Below are 26,170 nucleotides of genomic sequence, written 5' to 3'. Positions count from 1 at the left end.
ATAACATAACGTTTCACTACAGATGATAAAACAAAACCGGAACTATTACGTTGTTTTCGTCGTTGTAACTTCCTGATTACGGACGTAAAGTTCCCGCGCTTTGTTAATACGCTACTATAAGAAAAAAGTGCTGTAAGAAAATCATTTGTTTGAATTTATTTTTCACAATTATTTGTTGAATATGGTATGCAAGAAAAAGATTCTATCACTGGCTGTAGGTGCAGATGTGAATATCCGGCTCTCAGGTAACTGTTTACGCGGTAACTCGGCAGGAGCCTCGTTACCGCCAAAACAGTTACCCTCGAGACCGGGAATTCCCATCTGCACCTACAACCAGTGAAAGAATCTTATAATTCTGCATAATAATGCAGTGGACCGTCGCGAAACCCCGCCTCGTCAGGTCGATTAAAATGGACTATAGTACAGAAAATTTATACGAACTAACTCAAAAAATACAATACCGGTATACCAGACCAATTACGGAAAAGCGCTCAATTATATAAACGAACACACGCACTTGCTACAGCAAGTCCAAATACCCAATAAGATCACTGTCGATGCCGCTTTATATACGAGCCCAATTTGTACTACACATTCGTACTGGTTCAACATTTGCATATATAAGCTTAAATCTCTGTTTGCATGTCTTACAAATCCGCAACGACATTTTAGTCTTTTAGACTGACTGGGACCAGAGAAGCTATATTTTCTCTCTCTGAAAGTTAAGTGGATCTCGAGGATACATAAAATTGAATACATGTACATATGTATGCATGTTAAACGCATTACGGCCCAATAACGGATAGTTCCAAAGGAAAATACGTCAACGTGAAAAACCAACGCAGACATTCCCGCGCGTTTCATGGAAATTAATGACGCTGAGGGACAATCTATTCGTTTATTAGATTTCTATGTTAAAATAGCGTTAACAAATGTTCATTTCGTGTTTTAACATCTACAGAATTTCTCGGGATCAACCCGGGCCATTTACCGGTGTAGAATAACAACAATGGTATCAAAACGAAGCCAGGGCTTTGTATATTTATTTACAAACACTTTATCAAAAATTTTCTCATTTACATACAATTATGAATATTCATGTTAACTTAAAAAACGGGCAGATAATTCGTTAAAAATGATATTTTCAAATAATACAAAGATCAAATCTTCACTATTTGCGTTTATAAATGGACAAAAATAATCAGTTTTACATTTGAAACCTTATTTTTATATAAGTATATATCTGTTTATAGCATTTTTTATTGTTTGCAAGTAAATACTCGCAAAGTGGGTTGGGTATATTTACCATAGTTTTCTGTATATATAACCAGGAAGACCTATATACCCAGTATACCCATAGTGGTCTTTATGTATAGCAAGTTTACAAATAGCGGTACCCAGGATCCGAGAGTGACCTGTATTTATAGCCAAGAAGACCTGAGAGTATACCAAGGATACCCAGACAGACCTGCCGCTTTACCTAGGGTTCACCGGTGGCATGTATTTATAGCCAGGATATTCAAAGTGGTGACATTAAATGTCTATATAGCAAGCATACTCAACGCACATACTGGCCTAGTGTATAGCAACGATGGTCTGCCTGTATACTCAGGTTTTTTACCCGGAAATACTTATATGTAAAACCAGGATATCCATAATGGCAAGTATATATGGCCACGATGACAAGTTTGTATATCCAGGATACATAGAGTGGCATGGCTCTATACCTTGGATACATAGGTAACCTGTCTGTATACCAAAGCCATCCAATGTGACCTGAATATATAGCAATGATGGCATGTCTATATACCCAAGATACCCTGAATGTTGTGTTTGTAAATCGAAGACTATATATACAATTGTATAGCTAGGATGACATACCTGTATAGAGTTGCAAGGAAACTTGATTGACCCTTCTGTATGTCCAGAGTTGCCTGTCTGTATATTCAGTATACCAGTATTTGCCAGTATGTATACATGTGTAGCCAATACGACCTGTCTGTATGCACAGAATACCCAGATAGACCTTTCTGTATACCCATGATACACATAGTGACCTGTATGTATAGCAAATGTACTCTTAGTGGACTGTATGTATAGCCAAGGTGGCTATACATGTATGCACACAACACGAAGAGTAAATGATTGTATAACTAAGATACCCATAGTGGAGTGTACATGTATGTATACCCAGGATAATTTTCCTGCATAACTAGGATACCCATTTTATCTGTCTCTATTAGTGATTTTATTTCATAGTTAAATACATTGGCTTCTATTAAATACCATTTTTGCTCACTTATTTCATCAAATGGCGAAGATATGATGCCATATAAGTGAAATTTGTAAAACTGCACTTAATGACCTTTGACCTTTGACCTAATTTCTTGACCTTAATTTGGCCTTAGAATTGTGACTCCCGGCATCAATGAACTACTTATATCATATACTTCACATATAACACATAAAAGTTGTGCCCGGTGTCAGTATAATGTGACTGGGTGGCCCCCATGGGGTATCATGCCTCGTCTCTACGGAGTGATATTCCAGTGAGGCAGCACTATATACTTGGGCATTGTGCTCACTGCTACAAGTAGACACCGTCGTTTATATGACTGAAAAATTGTTGAAAAAAGATGTTAAACCGAACACACACACGCACACACGCACACACACGTTCTGTTGCAGCGAATATGACGCAAGCTTTGGTCGGAATCTGAATTGAGAACGGAAATTTCGTTAATGGCAAAAATATACAGCGTCTTAAACATTACTTCAACTGTTGTATTTTTTGTTGTTATTTTAGATTATTCTAACGTCGCACAATTATAGGTCAAAAGGCAACCTTCCAGTTTTGATAGTGGAGGAAGACCCCAGGTGCCATTCCGTGCATTATTTCCTTATGGGCGCGCACTTTGGTAGAACCACTGATCTTCTGTAAGCAAGCTGGATGACTTCCTCACAAGAAAAATTCAACGCCCCGAGTGGAGTTGGAATCATTTTCTTCTTTATTTCATTCATGTAATACTGAGCGCATCACCCAATTTTTGGCAGATTTTCGTTTTACAATAACCTTTCAGAATCAGACAATTGTGCTTTTGATAGAGTTTTAGATGTTTTATAATATCTAGCAAGGTGCTACATGTTGATGTATAAATTTTACACGAGAAAATACTGATTTTAAACTTTTTCCTGCCTCGCCAATAGCGAAATCATACTAAATTGAGTAAATGGAATATAAATGTAATGTGATTTGGCCAACCTTTGCTACTGTCAATGTGTTGAAATAGGAACTAAAATCTTAGAATAACTAGGAAGATGATAAAAATAAATTATTTTCTTATTTTCGGTAATCGCTTTTTTACGGCTATTACTTACATTGAAAAGCTTCTTATGACTCCACCATTAATGCAATAACAACAAGTTAAAACATTTTAAAATTTGTTTTTTTTTAATTAAACATTAATATTGGTTCTATTTTTGATATTTTTTTCACTCGATACATTTGTATCAACAGAAGAAGACAGTTATGTAAAGATACAAGGTAAGGATGGACATTTTTACATGTATATATATATATATATATATATATATATATTTTTTTTACATTTTATTTGAGTTCTTCCTCTGAAGGAAATGGTGAATATAGCATTTTATAAACCAGTTACACGACTAAGACATTTGATTAAATGTAAAAAGTATATTTTCATTTTATCCCTTGGAAATGATGTAGACAAGTGTTTCTTAATACTTATTTTAGCATACAACTGTTGCGTTTGCCGTTTTTAGGTGGTGAACACGTCCTCTTGCGTTCCATGGCAAAGCACCAGCGTACGAGAAACACCATCAACGTGCAATGTGATTAAACAACACTGACATTACCGCACACTTCATGTACACTGACAATATATTCCGGTCATTTTACGGATAATTTAAAGGGAAATGACGTCACTATTATTAAACAACACATGGTCTGACACTTTAGTACATTGCGTAAACATTGACAAAACTTTTTGATCTGACTGTATAATTTTACAAATTTACAGCAATTTTAGTGTGCCTAATTTTATAAGGCTAACGCAAGTTATTTTGAAGGATCCCGAGGAATTCGCTGGTATCTGAGCCAGTAGTGGCGAGGGAATCAACTCATCGCAATAGATTCTGCAAATGTTTATACACGAAACAGACATATGGTATTTATTTACTGACTTTCTTATTTAAACATTCCGCTAGCCTTGTGTGCCACCGCAATTGTGCCAATTTCAAGCAATACCGCTGTATTAAAACTTTCTTAAAAAGCAATCAGGCTACTTATGAAACATTTTTTTTTATTTTCCCTCATATTTGCAATTTTGTGTACAATCATGTAACTTCAAAGAAACACTCATTTGTGCTGATGTCAGCCAACAATTTCTGTTTCCCTGAAAGTCAAAATAACGAAAGAATAAAAATCAATTCATCAAGAGAATATTTCCAAAGGTTAAATATTTCATAAGGTTGTCAAGAACATGTATCTTATATAACATACTTGTAATCGTATACAATGAAACGCAAATATAATATCAACATTGACTTTTAGTAAGGTTGAAAGTACTTTACTTGACGGAGAGTTTACATACAGTTTAAAAAAATAATGAAAACCTTACTGGTTATCAGCCTCGCAAATATAATGAAGTGTTTTTGCACATCCATAGTCATTCCACGACCCGTCCGTTCGAATAAGAACGCAGTTTTCGTCAGCGGAGCTGTTGTTGGGCTCATTGGGAGCCCAGCTGCTAAATCCCGTGTCAGCGAGTTTTGCTTTACTTTTAATCCATACCCAGATGTTCTCCTCCTGGACATCAGTAAGACCAACCCAGTACACTACTGTAAATTACTTATCAATATTTATAATAATGCAAATAGTAACCGCTTTAGGTCTATTGTGAGCCATTAATTATGCATAACTATGGTTATAATTCATTTGTGGAATTAAGACTTTTAAAAAAAAATTCGATTTGTCAATATTTTCGTCATGGCTACGTAGTTCATGTTTTCTTTGCATAGAGTCGTTTGCTAACTTAAGTTTTCATGAATGTAAAGTTGATTGTATAGCTAATTAACAGGCATATTCGATGATTATTTAATTTACAAAATAAAATAAACAAAACAAACGAAGTGTATATATTTAATTTATGACAGAGTTGATAAACATTAATTGTTAGTTAATTCATAGCGAAAGCTTAAATTAGGCGTGCCATAAGAAAACCAATTGTTAACATTATAGTGGCTTTGCGACCGCATGGATCAAGACCATCCTGCGCATCCGCGCAGTCTGGTCAGGATCCATGCTGTTTGCTTTCAAAGTCTATTGCAATAAGAGAAACCGTTAGCGAAGAGCTTGGATCCTGACCAGACTTTCTACGTGGATGTGCAGGCTGGTCTGGATCTATGCTGGTTGCAAAGCCACTATGTTGGTTTTCTTCACGGCGCGAGTCAAATGTATTTAATGGCAAAGACAATTATAGCTGCTAAGAACATTCAACTTACATTTGAAAAGTTTAGCATTAGCTGCCAAGTAACTATTTTCCGTTGCTGTTTCAATCTCGACAAGTTTACCGCCAAGTAAAGAACACATATCCTAAAAAAGATAGAAATAGAATCAAGGCATATACCCTAATTGTCTTAAATGGTTTTCTTATTTAATCTTATTTAGTATTGGTACATGATATCGTGTTCAAACAATGAAGCATTTAATAGCAACAAAATCAACATTTTTGTCACATGTTTGACGTCGAGGGAGTGAAATGAAGACATTACACAAATTGAATAACACACTACACTAGTATAATAAAGATTTGGCGTTGACGTCGTTTTAAGCATAGGAAACGTTGATACAATTCACTTGATCTGTAATAGGTTACGAAGGAAGAATTTTGGATGTTTCGGCAGGAAAAGCTTACATGTGATAAAAAGAATGTTACATTTGTGTCTTTCAACTATGAATTTATTAAAACCGTTGAATGAAATTGATAAAATGCTCGACAGAGCCTCGGATTTCATTATGTTATTCAAATCGTTTAACGAAATTCAATATATGAAGACACTCATGTGATATCCTCTACATTCTTAAATACTGAAATACTATCTAGGATATGTACACTTTATATCTTTATTTTTGACATCGTAGGACCTTTATATTTTTGTTTCGTTTAAAACCGTACTACATTTAACCACTTACAATAGCTCCCAACCATGTTTCAGTATCGTGACTAAAGTGGTAACATTTGTTCTCATGTCGCAGCCATCCCGACGGACAACCTTTAACTGTGGAGATAGGAAACCATTAATGATATTTCTGACATTATACAAACTTTACAGTAACAGACATTGTGATTGTTTTTGTCACAAAACTTTGACAATCATATCGTTTAAAATGCGATTGCTTTTCTGTATTTATGTCATAAATTTTGCTGTTTTTCTTCAATTATTTTACATAGCTTTAAATTTACGAGGGACAAAAAATGTTTTAATAAAACATGCAGTTATAATCCGTGTTGAACTAGAGGTATAGCATAACTTGATGTCAATTCAAACAAACTTACAGACACTCTAGCATGATGTAGGACTCCAAAATCATAACAATGTACTCACTTATGCCTGTGACCATCAACAAAATGATGAAGATTGGCAGCTGCATTGTAAGCCAATAAACGACTGTCAATTTTATTCAATATCAGGACATGTATCTGACAGTGTATAAATTCCTTTTATTTCTTATCTCTTTGTGCGCTCTAAATCTTGACTGTTTTATCTTTCATATTTGATATAAAATATGACTGATTCAAAATGTCAAAGTCAATGTCTAATGAAAAGTTTAAATACGTTTGAAACTGGATCAGACATTGAGAAAGGCGGCAATATAGATATACTTTGCTATTCATTTATTCTAAAAGAAAATGTCATTTCGTAGGACGACCTATTATATCAGTCTTGTTTTTTGTGATCGCCCTTCGTCCGTCGTCCGTCCGTCCGTCAGCAAATGTACATGACAGAGACCACATTTTGCAACTAACTTTAATCAAACTTGCACACAACTTGTATTGGCATAATATCTCGGTTCCTTTCGAAAACTAGTCAGGTCCGAACATGGTTTCCCGAGTTATTTTTGGCCCTACTTTCTCTTTTTAAGATACGGCTTTGAAATTTGGATGGTATGTACAGTTTTGCATGCTGATCTCTAAACTGACTTTCAGTGAACATCAATGTGACCTACTGACCTGCTGTTTTGTTTTTTAAGCTCAAGCAAAAGATTTGAACCACTTGTAATATCTTTTTTACAGCTTGCCGATTTTAAAACTGACTTTCAGTGACCATTAATGTGACCTACTTACCTACTCTCTTGATTTTAAGATACAGCCTTGAAATTTGGATTACATGTGCAGTTTTGCACACCGGTCTTAAAATTGACTTTCAAGTGGCCATGAATATGACCTACTGACATACTTTCTTGTTTTCTAAGATACAGCCTTGAAATTTGAATGATATGTACAGTTTTGTACATCAGTCTTAAAACTTACTTTCAGTGACCATCAATGTGACCTAATGACATACTTTCTTGTTATTTAAGATACAACCTAAAAAATTTGATGACATGTACAGTTTTGCATGCCGATCTCTAAACTTACTTTCAGTGACCATCAATGTGACCTACTGACCTACTGTCTTGTTTTTAAGCTACAGCAAAACGACTTGGACCACCTGTAATGTCTTTTTACAGATTTCAAAAGTAAATTTGCATAATCTTTTCCTTGACCCACTCCCCTATTTTTTTCATTGTTTTTGTTTTTAATGCTTAAGCTAAGAAATTTGTTCAAGCAAGCAACTCTACCCTAGTGAGCGATATAGGGACATCATGGCCATCTCGTATAAGTTGCAAGCTGTCTTTGTGACAATTTTTGTTAAACAAACATCTTTCTTTAGTTTAAGGAATGCATTATAAGGATATTGATCTCAATACAAAAGCTCGATAAAGCACACATACACGCAATAGTTCAAAAAAGCATAATCCAGTTACGAACAGTCAGAATACTTTGACATTAACCTTTATGTCACATACATGCTCCATGTTCATGACAAAATGTATTTTTCTGATCATTTTACTGTCAGTTACATTCTATATGGTACTAATAATCAAAACAGGGATTTTGTTAGATGTGCGCAGTAAAAAAAATTTAATTTTAAAACAAATTTCTTCTGGGGACACTGTAAAGATCTGGCTTGCATTTGACCTTCAAGACTGACCTAACCTTTGACCTTATTGCTTTGGCTTTGCAATAAACAACATATTCTTATGCTCAGGAGAGGTACAGACAAGACTCAAAAAGCGCAAACACGAAACCCATGAATATAGATAAACGGTTTATTTCATCAGTGTAGTTTCAAAAATCTGTGGCAACAGAGTTACATCTGATTATTGATTTAACCAATGATTTCTGATGAGCTGTAAAACGAACAAAAAAAACAAAAAAAAACAACAACATATAAGTTTAACTATGTAAATTCAGATAATAATACAAACACAAATGTATAGTAGTGATTGAGAGACACCCGTGCACTTGTAACTACAGTGTTTTATAGTAAAAGCCTTCTGATAAACAGCATTCTACTCAAAGAATTACATTATCTGCATGTATTAGCTAACAGAACATGATTTTAGTGATTGCAACAAGTATATAAAGAATATATTAGATTGTTGAAATAAAAGATACAAAATATTTCTTTATATTTAATTGAATCCGCTTAGAAAATAAATACATGTATAAAGCCAATTTATTCTTTATAGTAGTTCACAGGGGATGACATGTTTTTCCGTCATAGCACCCTTTACTACTGATACAATCATATCAACGGACAATATTCAGTTGTAGAGTTTATTGGCTGTGACTGCTATCGATTATAACATTAATTCTATATGACAGTCAATAGTATGGAAACAGTGTGATCAAGTGAGGGGAAAATTTGTTCCTAAACACATTGGTAAAACTTAAAGAAGTGTAGAACAAAATCGCTACGGGGTTAAATTGTGGTGAAATTAACACGTTTTCGATTATCGTTGTAGCTTACAGCAAACGCATATTTACAGCAAACTGATAAACCTGAATCGCATTCATCTTCTTCAGACACTTTCATCTGTATTTAAAGTAAACATTTTGCGTTTCAATGCGGAAACCGGTCTGTTCTAGTGGTACTGGTTTAACATACCTATCGTTCTTTTCACAAATATATCGAATAAAACCATGACACGTTGCGTCGTTCCATCTTCCATCCGTCCCTAGATATACGCAGTTCTCATTCATGCCCGAGTTGTCTGGTTGATTTGCGAACCCAGTTTTGAAACCCTGTAGATGACAGTAGACGCTCGCTTCCATACCAGACCCAGACCGACTCTTTCTGAATGTCAAACCAATCCAAAAAATAGCTGGGAATAAACGCAATATAGTAAATACCGATATAATAGCTGTGAAGACAATATACATAAAATCCAAGTGGTATTGTTGCCAGACACATTTTTAAACCTATCTTCGTTACAACGTTATAATTACATCTTGCTTAGTTTGAAGAATATTTCCTGTGCGATCTGTATCTAAATTTGTTTGGCAAAATAAAGTTACGTAGGGACAAGACAAATCTATAGACTGGATGCTGACTCAGTTGAAACCATAGGCTGTGTATAATCAGTGAATAAACTTAAACGTTTTTTTTCTAATTTCATACGCCGATTACTCTTAGATTGTTCAACAAAGTCTATGTTTTATTTATTATAACTTTACACTTTATTACTCTGTAAAAGGCAGATACTAAGATGAACGTTTCACAGACTAGTGAATAATATATCAACATGATATTGCAAACATACATGAGACCCTTTATGTAGCAAACTTTTTTCTCGAGTTTCCTTATTATAGTGAAAAAGATAATGAATTAAAATAGAATAAATTATATTTTTCAGACAAATTTAATTAGACACAGTTTATAAATAAACATGATTCTTCTTCTTCTTCTTCGTACGCGTTACTATGCTGTCAGACCAGCAGCCTCTATGTAACTTGTGGTTTGCCGCAGATACTCAATGCCTCCATACACTTACTGATGGATTGAGGTATCTATCGACCAGGTCGCACCTTGCACCTGGTCGTGCCTTTTACGTCTCTGGAGTATATGCTCCGTAGTCTGATATTTCTCAACACGTAGACAGACTGGTGATCGTACCAGTCTGTATTTCTTGTACATGTGAGCATTGAGTTTGTTGTGCCCTGAGCGAAGCCTGACCAGCATCACTTGTTCAGACTGATCAAGGTCTCGTAAATGCCTTGATGATGGTGACTTTCTCCTTGTAGCTCACAGGTGTTGCTGGTTGTTCTGACTTAGCTTTTAGCTGAGCAAGTTTGTCTGCCCCTTTATTGCCTGCAAGTCCACAATTGAATGGAATCCACTGAAGTGCTACTTTGCAGGTTATTTATACTCACTCAGGTTCTGCATTTTCCTGGCTAGCTGTGGAGCTTTATCGTTATTCAGAGCTTCCATGGCAGACAGTACATCTGTGAGAAAGACGACTGAGGAGCTTTCTTCTGCCGAGTCTTAAATCATTGAGACGGTCTTCACAAGTGCTTCAGTCTCCGCCTTGTAATTGCTGCAGTGTTTTCCTGTGGCAGCATGTAGTGTTTCTCGCGTGCCAGATGTGTATTGAATGAAAACACCCGCTCCTTCATCTTTGATGGCGCATGTGGCTGATCCATGTTTCCGGAGGATAGTCTTCATTGATCATAGCCAGTGTAAGGCTCTTCCAAATACCTTCATCCACTTGCTTTCCGCGGTCAAGATGAGGAATAGCAAGTCTCACAGTCACTGATGACAGATTATTCGCTAGAGGGTTTTTAAGTTTTCTCTACTTAGGGGAGTCGTTGGTATGTTCACCTCAGTTTTGAACTCTCGATTGAGTTTCTTTGCCTCGTGAGAGAAGCTGCTACGTTTAAACCGATTTTGGTATAGCCATCCAACTTTGCTTTCATGTGATGGTCTTGAAAAGACCTGAACTTCTATGCTTGAAGTAGGACCTTTGCATGTTTCCTGTTTTGTAACGGCTGTGTACATGTTAGCTTCTCCATGAAGGAGATTGGTGTAGACTTTGTAGCACCTGTCATGATACGCAAAGCTTGGTTTTGAACCTTGTCTAGAGCCTGTAGGTTAGTTTTGGCAGTAATGGACCAGGCAGTTGAGTGAGCTATACTCTAAATGGGGCCTCACTGTTTCCTGATATATTGTCTTGAGTATGTGATCATTTGCTCCCCACATTGTTCCAGCAAGTTTACACATCATGGCAAGCTTCCTACGGGCCTTCCCTTCTGCCTGACTAATGTGGGGTCTCCAGGTTAGCCGTTTATCAAATGTCACTCCGAGGTATTATGTCTTGTCTGCTTCAGTCAGCCAAGTATTTCCCGTCTTGATTCCACCCGCCCTCTGCTTTGACGAAATGGAGAATAGTGTGGTGGACGATTTCTCTGTATTGATCGAGACACACCGATCTTCAGCCCAAACATGATTGAAAAAGGTCAAACAGAAATGCTCTGTTAAGCTATTGTTCTCTACTTTTCATCTATGTTATTTAGGTAGACAAAGTTAATTCTTAATGCTTGCAGACATTGGACTTAACAAGGAACAGACCATAAATAATTCATTCTAATTTACATTAAAGTCCATGTACTTTGGCAGCGAGATATGCATTTTCCGCGGCCGACTCTATTTCTACAAGGCTTCCTCCCATGTGTTGACAAAACGACTTGAATAAACATCATAAGATTATGTTGTTTTTCTTTTATTTGTCGTTGTTGTAAATTAAAATGCACCCACGGTACATCACACTTACTAGATTATTAATATACAGGAGGATATTCATTTTGTTTTCATGTATATAACTTTCATTTTCATCGTATGGTATGCTTTTAAAGTGAAATGTGACATTTTTCATATTGCGAGATGATTTTCATAAAAAACTTGACTTTTCTATTTCTTGTGTAATCATATGATTCATAGACATTATCTACATTCAGATAGCGAAAAGAAGTACACTTTTTTTCCTACATTCCTGATATTTAGTCTTATTTTCTAAAGAAACAAATGTAGTTTTAGCATATTTGAATTTCTACTGTTTTATTTTCTTACATTTAAAGGTCCATTACTAAGGGAAAGTGAGTTGGCAATTTTTTTCATAGCCAGTGCATAGACTTCTGCAAGACACTAAATAATGAAGATTGGCTGGTCAAAATTTACAGAAGGTCTTTGGAACTCAAAGAAATGTATGTGTATTATGTTGAAATTTCAATGAATCGACAGAATGACCCCCCAGGTCTTTTTAACTTTCTTCATACTTCATAGAAAAATAATTGTACATATACTGCGATTTATTTCGAATTTCTACATACCAACTTTCATTTTCCAATAAAATGAAATAGTTTATGTGCTTTTTAAAAGAAATTAAAATGTTCACTTTCCTTAGTATTGGACCTTTAACGAAAGTCAAACCATTTTTTAAGTAGTCACTTGATGGAGTTTAAATGTCAAGTTCTCGTATACATCAACATTTACAACATCTAGACTGCGGTCACTGTAACTTTATTATATTGACTTTTTATACCAAGGCTAATGAATATTTTCATAATCTTCACTTCTCGTACAGTAGTCGCAACTTGACCGCGATGGTTGACCTTAGGCTGATTATTCATATCCATTATAACATTATAGAAATCAAGGGTGCTTAAGGTAGCCGTGCTTATTTATATGGAATTAGTTTGTATACAGTGCAGTATCAAAGTATATATACTTACATTTGATCAGTTAAAACCTTCTAATACAATAATTTATATTTACTCATATTCATAGTTGCTTTTTCTCGTGGAGCTCGTGTTTTACCAACACTCCTTTTCAATAAAAGGTTATGCCTTATTATGTATTATAATGCAAAGGTCAACCATCGAGGTCAAGTTGCGTCCACTATATGCATTGTATGCATTTTCCTCTTCTGATATTCCGAGGTCAGTGTCTAAAGATACTTAAATAATTCCGGAATACGAATAAAGATACACGAAAAAAACGTTCATTGCAGTGAAAAAAAGAAAATATGATCCACTGCAGTGAAAATTGATTACAATGAAAATACCAGAATTTCGTAATATTTCTATAGGAAGTATATCATACGTGTGTTTTATATATGAAGACACAATAACATACATATTTTGTATAGACACGCTTGGTTATCTTTCAGAGGTGTACGTTAAATCGCTCTGTCGCAAGTTCCGAGCTAATACATGTCGCGGTAAAAGAACGTCAACAAAGATGAGTGTCATCATTTTTTGTGTGTGCATTTTTAAAGCATTGTTTTGAATATCAAAAGTTGGGGAATGAGGGGCGATGTTGATTTGATTTAACTTTTTTATCTTACGCTCACACGGTTTGCTTTTTGATATCAGTTAAAATGCAAACATATGATAATGAAAGTGCTTTCATGACGAAACGACCCAGTTCACCGCTAAATCAACTTGCTGATAAACATTGCCACGACCGCAAATCAAGAAAAAACTGGCGAACTTTATGTTCACTGCAAAGTTAATTCAAACCTACATCGCCTACCATTTCCTGATTTGTGATATTCAATACAATGCTTGTAAAAATACAAAACATATGATGACACTCATCTTTGCTGACGTTCTTTTACCGCGAGCTGTACTAGCTCGGAAATTGCGACAGAGCAATTTACTGTATACCTCTAAAAGAGGTAGCTCTGTTGTTTACCAGACGTGATAGAAAAATTCATAGTTACTCACATTAGCAACTGGCATAGACTCTGTATCATGACTAAAATGGTAACATGACGAGCCGTAATGTATCCATTCATCAGGGCAATTGCTGGCTATGAAATATAGAATGATCACACTAATATCGTCTGCATGCACGTCTGTTTTTGTTTTATTAAAATCAGAATTGTATGTTACAATTTAACATGGCTGTCTTTGTGAAGTGTTTCTGCTATTACGCCACCAGTGAAGACGCATGTTGTTTGTTTCATATGTGCTTAGTTTTTGTTAGATTTAGTCAGAGTAAAACTGACCCATTTAAGGTCATATGATGACGTTTTCAGCTTTTGATGTTTAAAGAAAAACCGAGATACCCCTCCAATCATTATTTTATCAATGGCGGGTACCTGGGTAGAGCCACCGATCTTCCTTAAACCAGGTGGATAGCTTCCTCACATGAGAAATTCTACACCCAAAGTGACACTTTGAGCCTAGACCGATGAGTGGCAAGTGATTCGAGGTCGGCGACTTTAACCACTCGGTAACGGTCCCCTTTGTTTGCTTCATTCATTAAATTGTTTTACACTTTCAAGGATATTTTTGTTACATTTATTCTTATTTTCTTGTGAGTTTTCAGCGTGACCAATTAGAAAGATTGTATTGGACAATCCCCTAAATGGGCAAATGTGGTCGGGTGCATTTTACTCGAATCCGCTGTTACGAGTGTTTCTCTGACATAACCCGTTTTTATAATTTTGTTTCGTTTCACAAACCCAACTGACATCAACAACAAACAACAGAGACTGAACCATTAAAAATATGTTATTTCATAAATTATAACTAATTCGACCATCGGAAAATCCTCTTGGTATAACTGATGCTGTTCGGCTATGAAAAAAAATCGATTTTTATATGTAAAAGTAATGTTCCATCTATAAATATAAAGTAAGGTATTGACCTCATTAAATCAAGATCAGGCTTTAAGCGTACTTGGTTGGACGGTTGTATAAGAGTAGCGACTGCAACAAGGTTATAGGTCCGAACCTTATATGCGGCACATCCTTTTATTTCTATGTTTGCCTAAAACATGTCACTGTTCATATTTTTTCTTTATGTTTTACTTTTTTCATATCGTTCAAATGTGATACAATTTCCTCTATGAATCAAAATGTTACGTAGAAATGTCTAAGACATGAGTCAGATATTTAGAGTGTAACATACTAAACCGCGTAATTGTGTATTAGGTCGGGGTTGTACTTTACGATGTTTACAATTCCTTTTTATTAAACGAAGATCTGAGGATGACCAATTCACTGTCATCTTTCTGTTTATTTGAATTTCCGATATTGCTATTCTTATTTTCGCAAATCTATTCCTATTTGAACCAATCAATAGCACGACTTCAGATCCAAAGCGTAGCGTTAACGAGAGATGCAGTTTAGTCATTAATCTGATTCAGCTTGAAGCTAAAATATCCCAAAATGTCCCAGGATTAGCAGTAGCAGTAATGATTAGCAGTGAACAGTAGCAGTGAGAAGCAGCAGTGAACAGTAGCAGTGAGGAGTAGCAGGTAACAGTAGCAGTGACGATTGGCAGTTAGGAGTAGCAGTAAGCATTAGCAGTTAGCAGAAGCAGTAAGTAGTAGCAGTGAGGAGTAGCAGTGAGCAGTAGCAGTAATGATTAGCAGTGAACAGTAGCAGTGAGGAGAAGCAGTGAACAGTAGCAGTGAGGAGCAGCAGTGAACAGTAGCAGTGAGGAGTAGCAGTTAACAGTAGCAGTGACGATTGGCAGTTAGGAGTAGCAGTAAGCATTAGCAGTTAGCAGAAGCAGTAAGTAGTAGCAGTGAGGAGTAGTAGTGAGGATTAGCAATAAGCTGTAGCAGTGAGGAGTAGCACTGAGCAGTAGCAGTAATGATTAGCAACGAACAGTAGCAGTTGGGAGTAGCAGTAAGCAGTAGCAGTAAGAATTAGCAATGAGTTGTAGCATTAAGGAGTAGCAGTGAACAGTAGCAGTGAGCAGTAATAGTGAATAGTAGCAGTGAGCAGTAGCCGTTAGGAGTTGCAGTGAACAGTAGCAGTGAGGAGTAGCAGTGAACAGTAGCCGTGAGGAGTAGCAGTTAGGAGTAGCAGTAAGCAGTGACAGTTGGCAGTAGCAGTAAGCAGTAGCAGAAAGGATTAGCAGTTAGGAGTAGCAGTGAGGATTACCAATGAGCTGTAGCAGTGAGGAATAACAGTGAATAGCAGCAGCGAGCAGTAGCAGTGAGCAGTATTTATAGTGCTTCTGCTGCTACTGCTTCTGCCAGTCGCGGGGTTTTTTAACTACTGCTAATCTGTATACCTCTACTGCTATATGTGTTCTGCTGCTACTGTAACTATCAATCACATGTTTTTTCCACATCTGCTACTCCTACAGCCAGTTTAAATATTTTGCTACTGCTACTGCTTATTCTGCTACTGCTACTACTTTTGCTAAGTTTAACCGCTGCCGCTATTTCAAAGTTTTTATACTGCTGCAACAATTTCATATTTTCACTAAATGAATTGCCACTACTGCTACTACCACTGACATTTCCAAATTTTCCTACAGTTACTGATGCTACTGCTACTGCAATTTTCAATATTTACTTCTGCTGCTGCCAGTTGGCAGTAGCAGTAAGCAGTAGCAGTTTTAGTTTTAGATTAGGAAAGCATTTCAAAAATAAAAATCGGGTATTAACAGCACGTGAATTGCCTTGTTTGCACACGATTTTTCTCCTGTTAATACATGGGCGGATCACGTGAAAAAAGGAGTTTTTTTTGCAAGAATACAAATCTAACATTTTTGCTACCGCTGCTACTGCTGATTTCGCGATTTTTCTACTGCTACTGCTGCTACGCCTAATATTGATTTCTTTGACAGTGTACATTCCGTATTCTGTTACTGACAAGCTGTGTAACGATTTTATCTTAATGCCTTCCGCATTTTCCGAATTTGGACATGTCTAATGCAGTTTTTAAAAAACCATATCTTGTCTGCCACCTACTCTGCATTTGCTGAATCATGGGCAAGCTAAATACATGTAGACTGGTGGATAATGGTATACTAAACTAAAACTAAAACGGCTATTTACTCAAGTTACTGTGCAGACTGGAGTCTTACAATTATAACTCGTTTGGTTTTGGTTTCTGTTTGCTGTCAACTTTGTTCAGAGTTGATAACTACAGACAGTTATCTAGCAAAATGTCAGGAACATATAGACATGTAGACTTGTGGATAATGGTATACTAAACTAAAACTAAAACGGCTATTTACTCAAGTTACTGTGAAGACTGGAGTCTTACAATTATAACTCGTTTGGTTTTATATTCAACTTTTTAACCGAAAATAAGATTTATAATTTATCTGTTTGCTGTCAACTTTGTTCAGAGTTGATAACTACAGACAGTTATCTTGCAAAATGTCAGGAACATATAGCCCAGCATGTGGCCAAACGTTGAGGAAATGGTTATAAAGGTAACGGTTGTGTTGTGTGGCAATGATATCTGCGTAACAACTGTCTGTTACATTATCATTTAGAAGTCTGGCTTGAAGAATTTATATTCAACAAATGGACTTATCCTTATAATGTATGTGTTTTGAAAGTAGATACGTCTGGGAAGTAGCAATTCAAAACTTTTACCTGTATTTGATATCTGGAATATATGGCCCCCCGATTATACGATTAATGTCAGATTTGTGATACAGTGCTCTTATTATCATAAATGTTTCATGAAATAGGCTAGGAGAGGTATAAAGTCAGCAGAATGTAGTAAAACACGACGAAGAGGTTAACGACTGCGAAATGATTTCATGAGGGCTAAGCTTGAGTAAATTATTTTCATGGTGTATAACCGATTCGGAGTATTAAAATATCTAAACGTGGTATATACAATTTTGATTGAAATACATTTTTATGTAAATGGTGTATAAGATAAGGAAGCACTTTTTCTTGGCGCATGTATGCTTCCGTATACTAGGTCACGTGACGTTTACATGACCCAGTTTTGATAACATGAAAACACCACGAAGAGGAATAACGTTTGTGTGCACAGTGAAGTATTCTTCGCGCAAAATTTTCGATTCAGAGTGTTTGAATAACACGCAATATTGTTACATAATTTTAATTCTGGAATGTTTTGTATGAAACAGTATAATATTATCAAATATAAAAGTACTATTTCTCGGCGCCTGCATGCCACCAAATAATGTCCGCGTGTAGTCAATATCGCCTTGTTTTCATGAAAATAAACATAATATTTCATATAAGAATGAATAAAATAATCAGTTTGTGAAGCAGAATCTACAATGAAAGTACAAGAGAGCAAAATAACCTCACTGTGATATGAACGGGGTAAAAATAATAACTGTGAGGCTGTATGAGGGGTTCTTATTTCCTTTCTGAAAATCAATGTTTTGCAATTGAACAGAACTCATTTCATTTCGTGACATGTCAAGTCATAAAATGTGCAAGTTGACATGACTAAATTTGGTAACAACAGTACTTACTCTAAAGGTTGTTCACATATGTAATGCAAGTCGTCTTTACAATGCCAGTCATACCAATGTCCATTTGGAAAAATATTGCCACAGTTACCATTTCCGTCGTCATTGTTTGGTTCCCCGCTTGACCAATTTGTGTATACATTTGAAGACAGCTTCAGATTACTTTCCATCCATATCCAAATACCCTCCTCTTGAATATCACTAAGACCAGTCCAGTATGCATCTACAGTACGATAATGGAGTTGCTAATCGCGCAGCTAAATGTATATCTGCTGATCTGTTAGTAATGTTTAAATAATTTTACCCCACCACATTTTGTGGTATCTTAGCTCATTGACATTCGTAACAAAAGTTACTGTCATAGTAAGAAATTACTTGTATATCATTGAAACATGTTATTTTTTCAAGTAATAGATCACTTTAAGAAATTCAAATTTAATACAAATTGAAACGTAACCTAAAAGTTGTAACGTTTCTTACGGTTACGTGAGGACGTGACAGTAGCTATGTATGCATTTTCAGCTGCTGACTCGATTTCCAGAAGCTTTCCACCCATCACATGGCACATCGCCTGTAACAGTTTGGACTAGTATCTTTTTAAAAACATATTAAGTATTTTGTCTATCCGTCGCAAATACAAGTAAAAACTTCCTACAAATACTTCCGACGCGTTTAAATAATAGGTCTCATTCATTTTGATACTTTAAAATAAACAAAAGTAAGGCTTTTCTTGGGTAAATATCTAACAGTATTGTAGGAATATATAACAAGATTTTATAAGTTTTTTTGTAAAAGATGGTCAGCGGCCCGTTCATTACTTAATGTTCAATCATAATTGAGACCGAGAGATTTCTGTAGTGCATATGCTGGTATACAATCAACAAGTTACGCAAAAAAGGAAATAACATTCATTTAGATAGAGTCACGTTGGATAGCTGTAATGCAATACCTAATTCTTAGCTTGAAACTGCTTTTGAGCATTCACACAACAAGCGAGATAAAGTAACCTCTATGCGATCCAAAAGTGCCGGTTAACTTATTACCGATCCGATGAGATGGGCCGTAATTATTCCCCTACCGGTGGAACACCAGAGGGGATTATAGGAATATCCTCCGTGTGTCTATCTGTCCGTCCGTCTGTCCGTCCGTAAACTAGGATCCTGAAATTACTCAAAATATATTCAATCTAGGTTCATAAATTTTGGTATGTGAGTAAAATATGTAGATTATGCATGTACATCTTAATGCTTGTCAAAGGTCAAGGTCACTATAGAAGGTCAAGTAAAAAATTGCTTCTGTTCAATAACTTTTGTATACATTGATGTGTTATCTTACTGGTTCCCCATGATGAGACAATGTATCTTTACATGATCTATGCTTGTCGGTTGAAGGTCAAGTTCACTGATAAGGTTAAGTAATAATTTGTTTCTGTCCCATAACTATTAATTGCATTAGAGTATTTTTATTACAATACAGAAATGTTTCCAATGATGAGACAGTATGTCGCGTACAAGATCTATGCCTGTAGGTCAAAGTCACTATTGAAATTTAAGTAAAAGTAGTTTTTTATTCTTAGCTCCTAAATGCCTTGTATTGCTTCTGCAATACTCGGTCACTTGTTATATCTGAAGCACAAGTTCATGCAGAATTTATATTCTTCTTAAAGATTTCTAAACTTAACTTATTGGAGAAAATCCTATTGAAAGCGCCATCGGTTCAACAGATAATTTCAGTAAGCGTTCACTATTAGCAAATATGTTATTTTCGAAACGTTTGCCACTGGGTAAACTGATAATTAAATCAATTCGTTGTGTTACTTATATGCTTAAAGACAGCGCTGTATTTAATTGACCAAATAATTGAATAAATTGGTTTAGTAAGATATGATTACTTGTACATGTATAAACAAAATTTTACATATTCCTTGCAAAAGTGTCCTAAAGTGTCTTGAATTACCCGTTAACGCGCTTTTTTTTTCAAACGAATTATTATCAGAATTTGTATAAATGTGTTTTAAACTTGTTGACAAAAAAGTTTTGGCAAAATATTCATGTAAACAAAAAAATTTGAAAAGGGTTACAATATGAGACATGTTAGAAATGACAAGTAAAAAAACACTTTTCATGGAGTTTTCGATATAACTTTATCAATTTAAAATAGTTATACATCTCTTATAAAAGTAATAGAAGATTTTGTTTTAGATTAACTGTGAACAAGAATTTTTTATCAGACAATCTTACAAGCGCTCCTGTCCACGGTTCCAGATCGTGACTGAAGTGGTAGCAGCTGTTTCCATGGCGGATCCATCCATTCGGACAGGAACTGACCGACGAAACTAAGGTTTAAAATGTTATTATAATTTTTTATGTTAAACTGAATATAGTTTAGCTGATATCCAATTAATTATTTTGGAAATACAATATTTGGGTACATATGATTTGAACTTTTCTAATCATTGAATTTAGTCACGAACTATTAAGTATCAAACGATGCTGAAAAGAATAGCTTTTAACACAAAATTTATGCATTCATTGAATATCGTAATAAATAGAGATGTGTTGATATAATGGCTTATGCGTTTTATGTGTCATATAGGCGGTATATAGATTAATTAATCATGAAAGGTGGTAAATTTAGACCATAGACCATTACTCGTATGTACAAATCGTTTAGTATATATAAGAGGTGTTTAAAGGGTCAGTATTTTGTTTGGAGATGCAAACTCTGACTATGAATATACGCCGGCTTTTCAATGTCTATTTTTTATCATCATTCACAAGGAGTGGCTTCAAATGGTGTTTTATAGACTTTTTAAACTTTTTACAAGACTTTGTTGTTGTCGAAACTGTAGACATTAACGTTCCCTAGCCGTTTGCCCCTGTAAAAGTCGTTTCTTAGTAAAATAAATCCGAGCTTTATTCTCGTACATTACACTAGTTATATTGTCCTATGTATCTGAATAAAAACACTAAGGGGGGAGGGGGGCCTGGGGTTCCGTAGCGGAGTGGTTACGGTCGCTGACTTCAAATCACTTGCCCCTCATCCATGCTGGTTCGAGCCTCACTAAGGGCATTGAATTCTTCATGTGAGGAAGCCATCCAGCTGGCTTACAACCGGCCGGTGGCTCTACCCCGGTGCCCGCTCGTAATGAAAAGATGGAGGTGCACCTGGTGTCTTCCGCCACTATAAAAGGTGGGAAGTCGCCATATGACCTATAATTGTGTCGGTGCGACGTCAAACCCAACAAAAACGCTATGGTAATTAGTTTATAGGATACAAGGATAGAATGGAAATAACTGATTGATATTTTAGTTGATATTCAGTTAACATTTATATCATTGTGATACAGTATTTCCTCAAATAAATGAAAAAAACTTATTGTTCTAACACATTTCAAAGTAGACATGAAAGATTAATACTCACGGGAAACCTGCAGAATAGCAGCGAACACTATATGTCTTATTTCAAACGCCATCGCAATGTTTAGATTCCAAAAGTCTTATCAGAAAGTTCGTCCACCATATGATATATGGCGTATTTTTGGTGTATTCATGTACGATACAGTGTATCGTATCAGTTGACATTGTTGTAGACAGTATATTATTTATTTGTTTTATTGAGTTTAATACCGTTTTAGTTTATACTAAATTTTTTAGCTCGATTGTGATGAAAGTCTCAAGCTTATAGGAACCACTCTCGAGTCCGCTTCGTGGAAAAGCCAGTACTGGTGTCATATCAGAAGTCATGGTCGGGACCCAGTGGGGCACGAACCAACGAAACCTAGATTAAACGGCCGACACCTTATCCACTAGACCACCGCTCCCCTTTGTAACAATATTTTAGTTATATACCTTACTAGTGTTCCTAGGTTCCTAACAAGTACTATCCTGTTCTTAGACTATTGAAATATTGAAATGACATCTTGGTGAATGATGAATGACAGTTGGACATCCCATCTTCAGTCTTCAGAAGAACGTAAGACTATCTTACAACTTTATAAATGAAACCATTCAGCTAACTGACGTAATTCATACTCAAATGGATAGAACATGAATACGATATTCATACAATATATATATATATATATATATACATTTTTATTTCTTTAGTATTTACAAGTCTTAACTCATCTTGTGTTGTATGCATTATGAGAAGTTTGAGCGTTTGAAACGATCAAATTGTCCGCTCCCGACAGCGAAATGATCATGAGAAATACATGTATCTAATTATCGTGGTTATGTTTAAATAAGCGCGACAAGTGGGGCATTTCGTCCTCAAAAATGTTTCCTCCTTTTAGTCAATATAAGCACATGGGCCTGAAATTCTATCCAAAAGCCCCGAAACATCTGTATATGAAAAATACCCTTTCTATATATATAAAAAAACACAAGGAATTCAACGAATTCACACCCTACCCACCACGAGAAAACAAGAAAATTTCAAAGTAAGCAGTGCGGTTGTACTCGGGTGATGTAGTTATCTGAAGGCAATGCGAAACTGTATAGAAATGTGCATGATTTGAGTTGTATACTTTAAACTAAAAAGTTACAAGTAAAAACCTTATTAAGTCTTAGCAGAACTGCGGTTACTTTCACAACTTCTGTTAATGCATTTTTAGTGTTATTTAAAGCATTTCTTTTCATAAAGTCGGGGAAAAAATAATCAAATGCAGCCTGCCAAACTTTTCAACATTTACAACACTGTGCTTTGCTTAAATCGTGTTTTCGTAAAATTAGCGGTATGCGCTTACGTATCGTATTTGATTTGTTGTTATTGTTACGTGCCGTTTGTCAAACATTCCCATTTCCATACTTACAGCACGGTGTTTTCCTTAAATCATACTTTTAGGAGATTAGCGATATGCGCTTCTGTAGTTAATGAAAACGTTGCTAAATTACAATCTCCATAATATGAAAATAACGTTAACAAAATTTACAACTAAAATACGATCTAATGACTTTATTTGAATTTACATGTAATTAAAATGTACCTGGATACATCGACTCATCATCAAGAAAACAATCCACAAAAAATTGTTTGTTTCATTTATGTACATTAATGTGCAAAGCTCTTTTATTGTGTCACAGAAGATGTTTTAAGCCGCTGTGTAACCTAAAACAAATTGTAGTTACAATGCGCAGTTAGTATTGTATTCCGGCCCTCTGTTTTGTTCCTGAAATTAATCAAACTGTATGTTGTTATGTATGTACATGTATGAACATGTATTTCTTCTCCAAATGTAAAAAGTTAAGAGTAGACTCAATGAAAGCATTGAGCCCAGCTAGCACAGTCGAAGCCGCACATCGTAAAATAGGTCAACCATAAACAGAAGCTGTAGTGGAAAGATACAGATGATGGATTGCTTCAAATATACATCAACAGGTACATTTTAATTTATTACGATATATACAAACACATCTGAACTTTCTGGTCGTAAAATAACTTCCAACCCTATAGCTTTGGCAAACGTCAATAGACGTTTTCCATAATAGATTCTCCGTAATAGTTCCGACCCATCTCGACGGGTCTGTATCACGGAGTGAAAGTTATTTGCTATTTGCGTATTCAGCAGATACATACATATACAAATGTTAATGTACTACACTTATATTTCAGTCTCGATTATGTTTAATAGCGCTCACGTGCTTTTACAAACGTTTACCTTGTTATGCTTTTTTACCACCTCTATTTAGTTTTATAATGGAATTATATAATGAAATATCTTAAGTCGAGTTAAAATATAGTCATCTGTTGGAAAATTATTCTTCGCATGTTTACAATTGTTTTATGACAATTATGATCCTTTTCGGATATGTATTGCTTAAGAGACAACGTTTAAACATACAGCGTGTATATACGTTACGCAATGATATTATTTAGTACCTATTCAGTGAAAACAGATGTTTTTCTGCACTAACAGGGGAATGGTTTTTATAACCAAGTGTAAATGTATTCGCATTTACATACCTGAAAATTAACTACACGTTATGGAGTGATTTGTGGCGAAACGTAACGGAAGCTCTGGGTTTTAACCACATCGTCTGCTTCAATTATTTGCTAACGTCAGATAATCAAGGCTAATGAAGATTGATACTGATGTTTATGTTTAACAAATTTCATCTCTTAAGTAAACAAAAATAATCGGTTCTTGTCTCTTTACGATATTAATGTTTTACGACTGTAAAATGTGTTTCTTGATATGCTATTTATTTCTACAAAATACATACATCCGCCAATTTAAAAAAAAAACACAACTAAATCTGTTTCCGGAAATCATTAACATATGTCATTTATATATTATATTAAATGTGCAGTATTAGACGAAGATTATTAAGAAAACTTGAATATTTGGTAGAATGGTAGAATTGAAAAATATTTTTGATATCTAATGGAAATGCAAGTATTGCAAAAACTTATTAAATCAAGGGAAACTCTAAATCCCTCCTTTAGATACTATTTCTTATTGACAATGTTTGTATATTTCCAGAAACAATATTATGTACCATGTGCAGTTATTTGATTAAGGATATTTCAAAGCAGTGTTAGTATATTATTGAATGTACACATATTGTTATACAAATGATATAACATTTTTTGTTACTTTTAATCAAAATATCAATTAAGGAAACTCGAAAACTGTAAAATACAAAACGAGAAAATGCTGATTTTCTGTCGCACACCCTATGATATCATTACCTTATCATTGAATTGACGTGTATATTTAATTCTTCCTACTCTCATGCAACGAAAAATCTATAAAATGTTCTTTTTCCTACATCTTTTTAAATGGACAGTTGAAAATTAATATCTCGAACTCGTTTATGTCAATATTCAATTTATTTTCAAATCCCGTCCGAAAACGCGTGTACAAAATATCATTTTAAGTCGAATTTGGGTTATCTCTAAGTAAAACGTTCGATCCCTTCGAGATAATGAGTTTCAACAGTATTTATAATCATCTGCAAATTTTCTTTCTACACTGTACTTAGTGTCATTGTCTTAATAGTATTCTCTTTCCTGTCTGTTTAATCTTGTATAGTTCGTTTTTCAATTCTGTCAGAACATGTCTTTTGTGATTTTTTTCTTCGTTTATCTACACATATTTTCTTCTTTACGCCTAATCACATTGTTTTTTTTTTTTGAAATGAGAACACACAAGAAGACATTTCAAAGTGTTTTTTTTTGTGCGGGGATTAAGAATAGATATTACTCTTTAAACAGTACAGTTGTGCATATATTTAGCTTCTGATATTACCTAGATATTAAATTCTTTTCAAAGTGCTACATACTGCTTGAACGATAGCTTCATGTCACTAAAGATTAATCTGTTCACAACACGTTATTTTAATTCAGGTATTTTATTTCCATGTAAAGGTTAGAAATAAAAAAACAACATTCTGTTAAAGAGCGATTTGTTGAACTGCCTATGATTTTAAAACAGTTAACAGCAGGTTTATCACATATGTACTTCTATAGCTTCTTGAATCTTAAGTCTCTAAATGTAAAAATCAGATGTATTTTATGGAAGAAATTTATATTTTTCTCAATAACATGCTATCTATTATTCCGAATGTTCAATATATATTTTTTTATTAAATGCCATCGATTCTGTTCCAAGGTTGACATGTCGCCTTCAGACAATCAAGCGGACAGGAAACAAGTAATATATATCATAACCTTATCAGTAAAATCCTGGATATGCGCACGTTCGTTAGAGAAAGCAGTATGCGTACGTTTAAAAAAACACACATCCGGGACAGAGAAATTACGTCAACGGCGAAGTACAGTGTATATATATCGAACTTCGTTTAATGCAGAAT

At 35.1% G+C, this 26,170-nt stretch overlaps 2 protein-coding genes across 2 annotated transcripts; both read right to left on the bottom strand.

The window, feature by feature from the left end:
* Positions 1–4,308: 4,308 nt before the first annotated feature.
* Positions 4,309–6,792, bottom strand: LOC123558114 (low affinity immunoglobulin epsilon Fc receptor-like). Its single transcript, XM_053525197.1, has 5 exons — positions 6,634–6,792; positions 6,221–6,306; positions 5,530–5,620; positions 4,647–4,866; positions 4,309–4,421 (listed from the first exon to the last, which is right to left on the bottom strand). The coding sequence occupies exons 1-5, from the start codon at positions 6,677–6,679 to the stop codon at positions 4,400–4,402; spliced, it is 465 nt and encodes a 154-aa protein (XP_053381172.1). The 5' UTR covers positions 6,680–6,792; the 3' UTR covers positions 4,309–4,399.
* Positions 6,793–17,604: 10,812 nt separating this feature from the next.
* On the bottom strand, positions 17,605–21,884 carry LOC123561454 (perlucin-like protein). Its single transcript, XM_045353832.2, has 4 exons — positions 21,774–21,884; positions 20,591–20,685; positions 18,831–18,921; positions 17,605–18,573 (listed from the first exon to the last, which is right to left on the bottom strand). The coding sequence occupies exons 1-4, from the start codon at positions 21,823–21,825 to the stop codon at positions 18,350–18,352; spliced, it is 462 nt and encodes a 153-aa protein (XP_045209767.2). The 5' UTR covers positions 21,826–21,884; the 3' UTR covers positions 17,605–18,349.
* Positions 21,885–26,170: the final 4,286 nt, after the last annotated feature.

Source organism: Mercenaria mercenaria, chromosome 15, assembly GCF_021730395.1.
Source record: "Mercenaria mercenaria strain notata chromosome 15, MADL_Memer_1, whole genome shotgun sequence".
NCBI lineage: Eukaryota > Metazoa > Mollusca > Bivalvia > Venerida > Veneridae > Mercenaria > Mercenaria mercenaria.
The sequence above is the reverse complement of the archived record's forward strand: the minus strand, read 5'-3'. Positions and strand labels throughout refer to the sequence as shown.

Excerpts from the sequence above, each read along its gene's own strand:
- LOC123558114 (XM_053525197.1), bottom strand. The coding sequence starts at position 6,679 with ATGCAGCTGCCAATCTTCATCATTTTGTTGATGGTCACAGGCATAA. Across the intron at positions 4,867-5,529 it reads TAATGCTAAACTTTTCAAAT|TAGTGTACTGGGTTGGTCTT; the intron begins GTAAGTTGAATG and ends AGTAATTTACAG. Across the intron at positions 4,422-4,646 it reads ATTTGCGAGGCTGATAACCA|GGAAACAGAAATTGTTGGCT; the intron begins GTAAGGTTTTCA and ends TTTGACTTTCAG.
- LOC123561454 (XM_045353832.2), bottom strand. The coding sequence starts at position 21,825 with ATGGCGTTTGAAATAAGACATATAGTGTTCGCTGCTATTCTGCAGGTT. Across the intron at positions 20,686-21,773 it reads TGCTATTCTGCAGGTTTCCC|TTTCGTCGGTCAGTTCCTGT; the intron begins GTGAGTATTAAT and ends TTTAAACCTTAG. Across the intron at positions 18,922-20,590 it reads AACCGTGGACAGGAGCGCTT|GCGATGTGCCATGTGATGGG; the intron begins GTAAGATTGTCT and ends AAACTGTTACAG.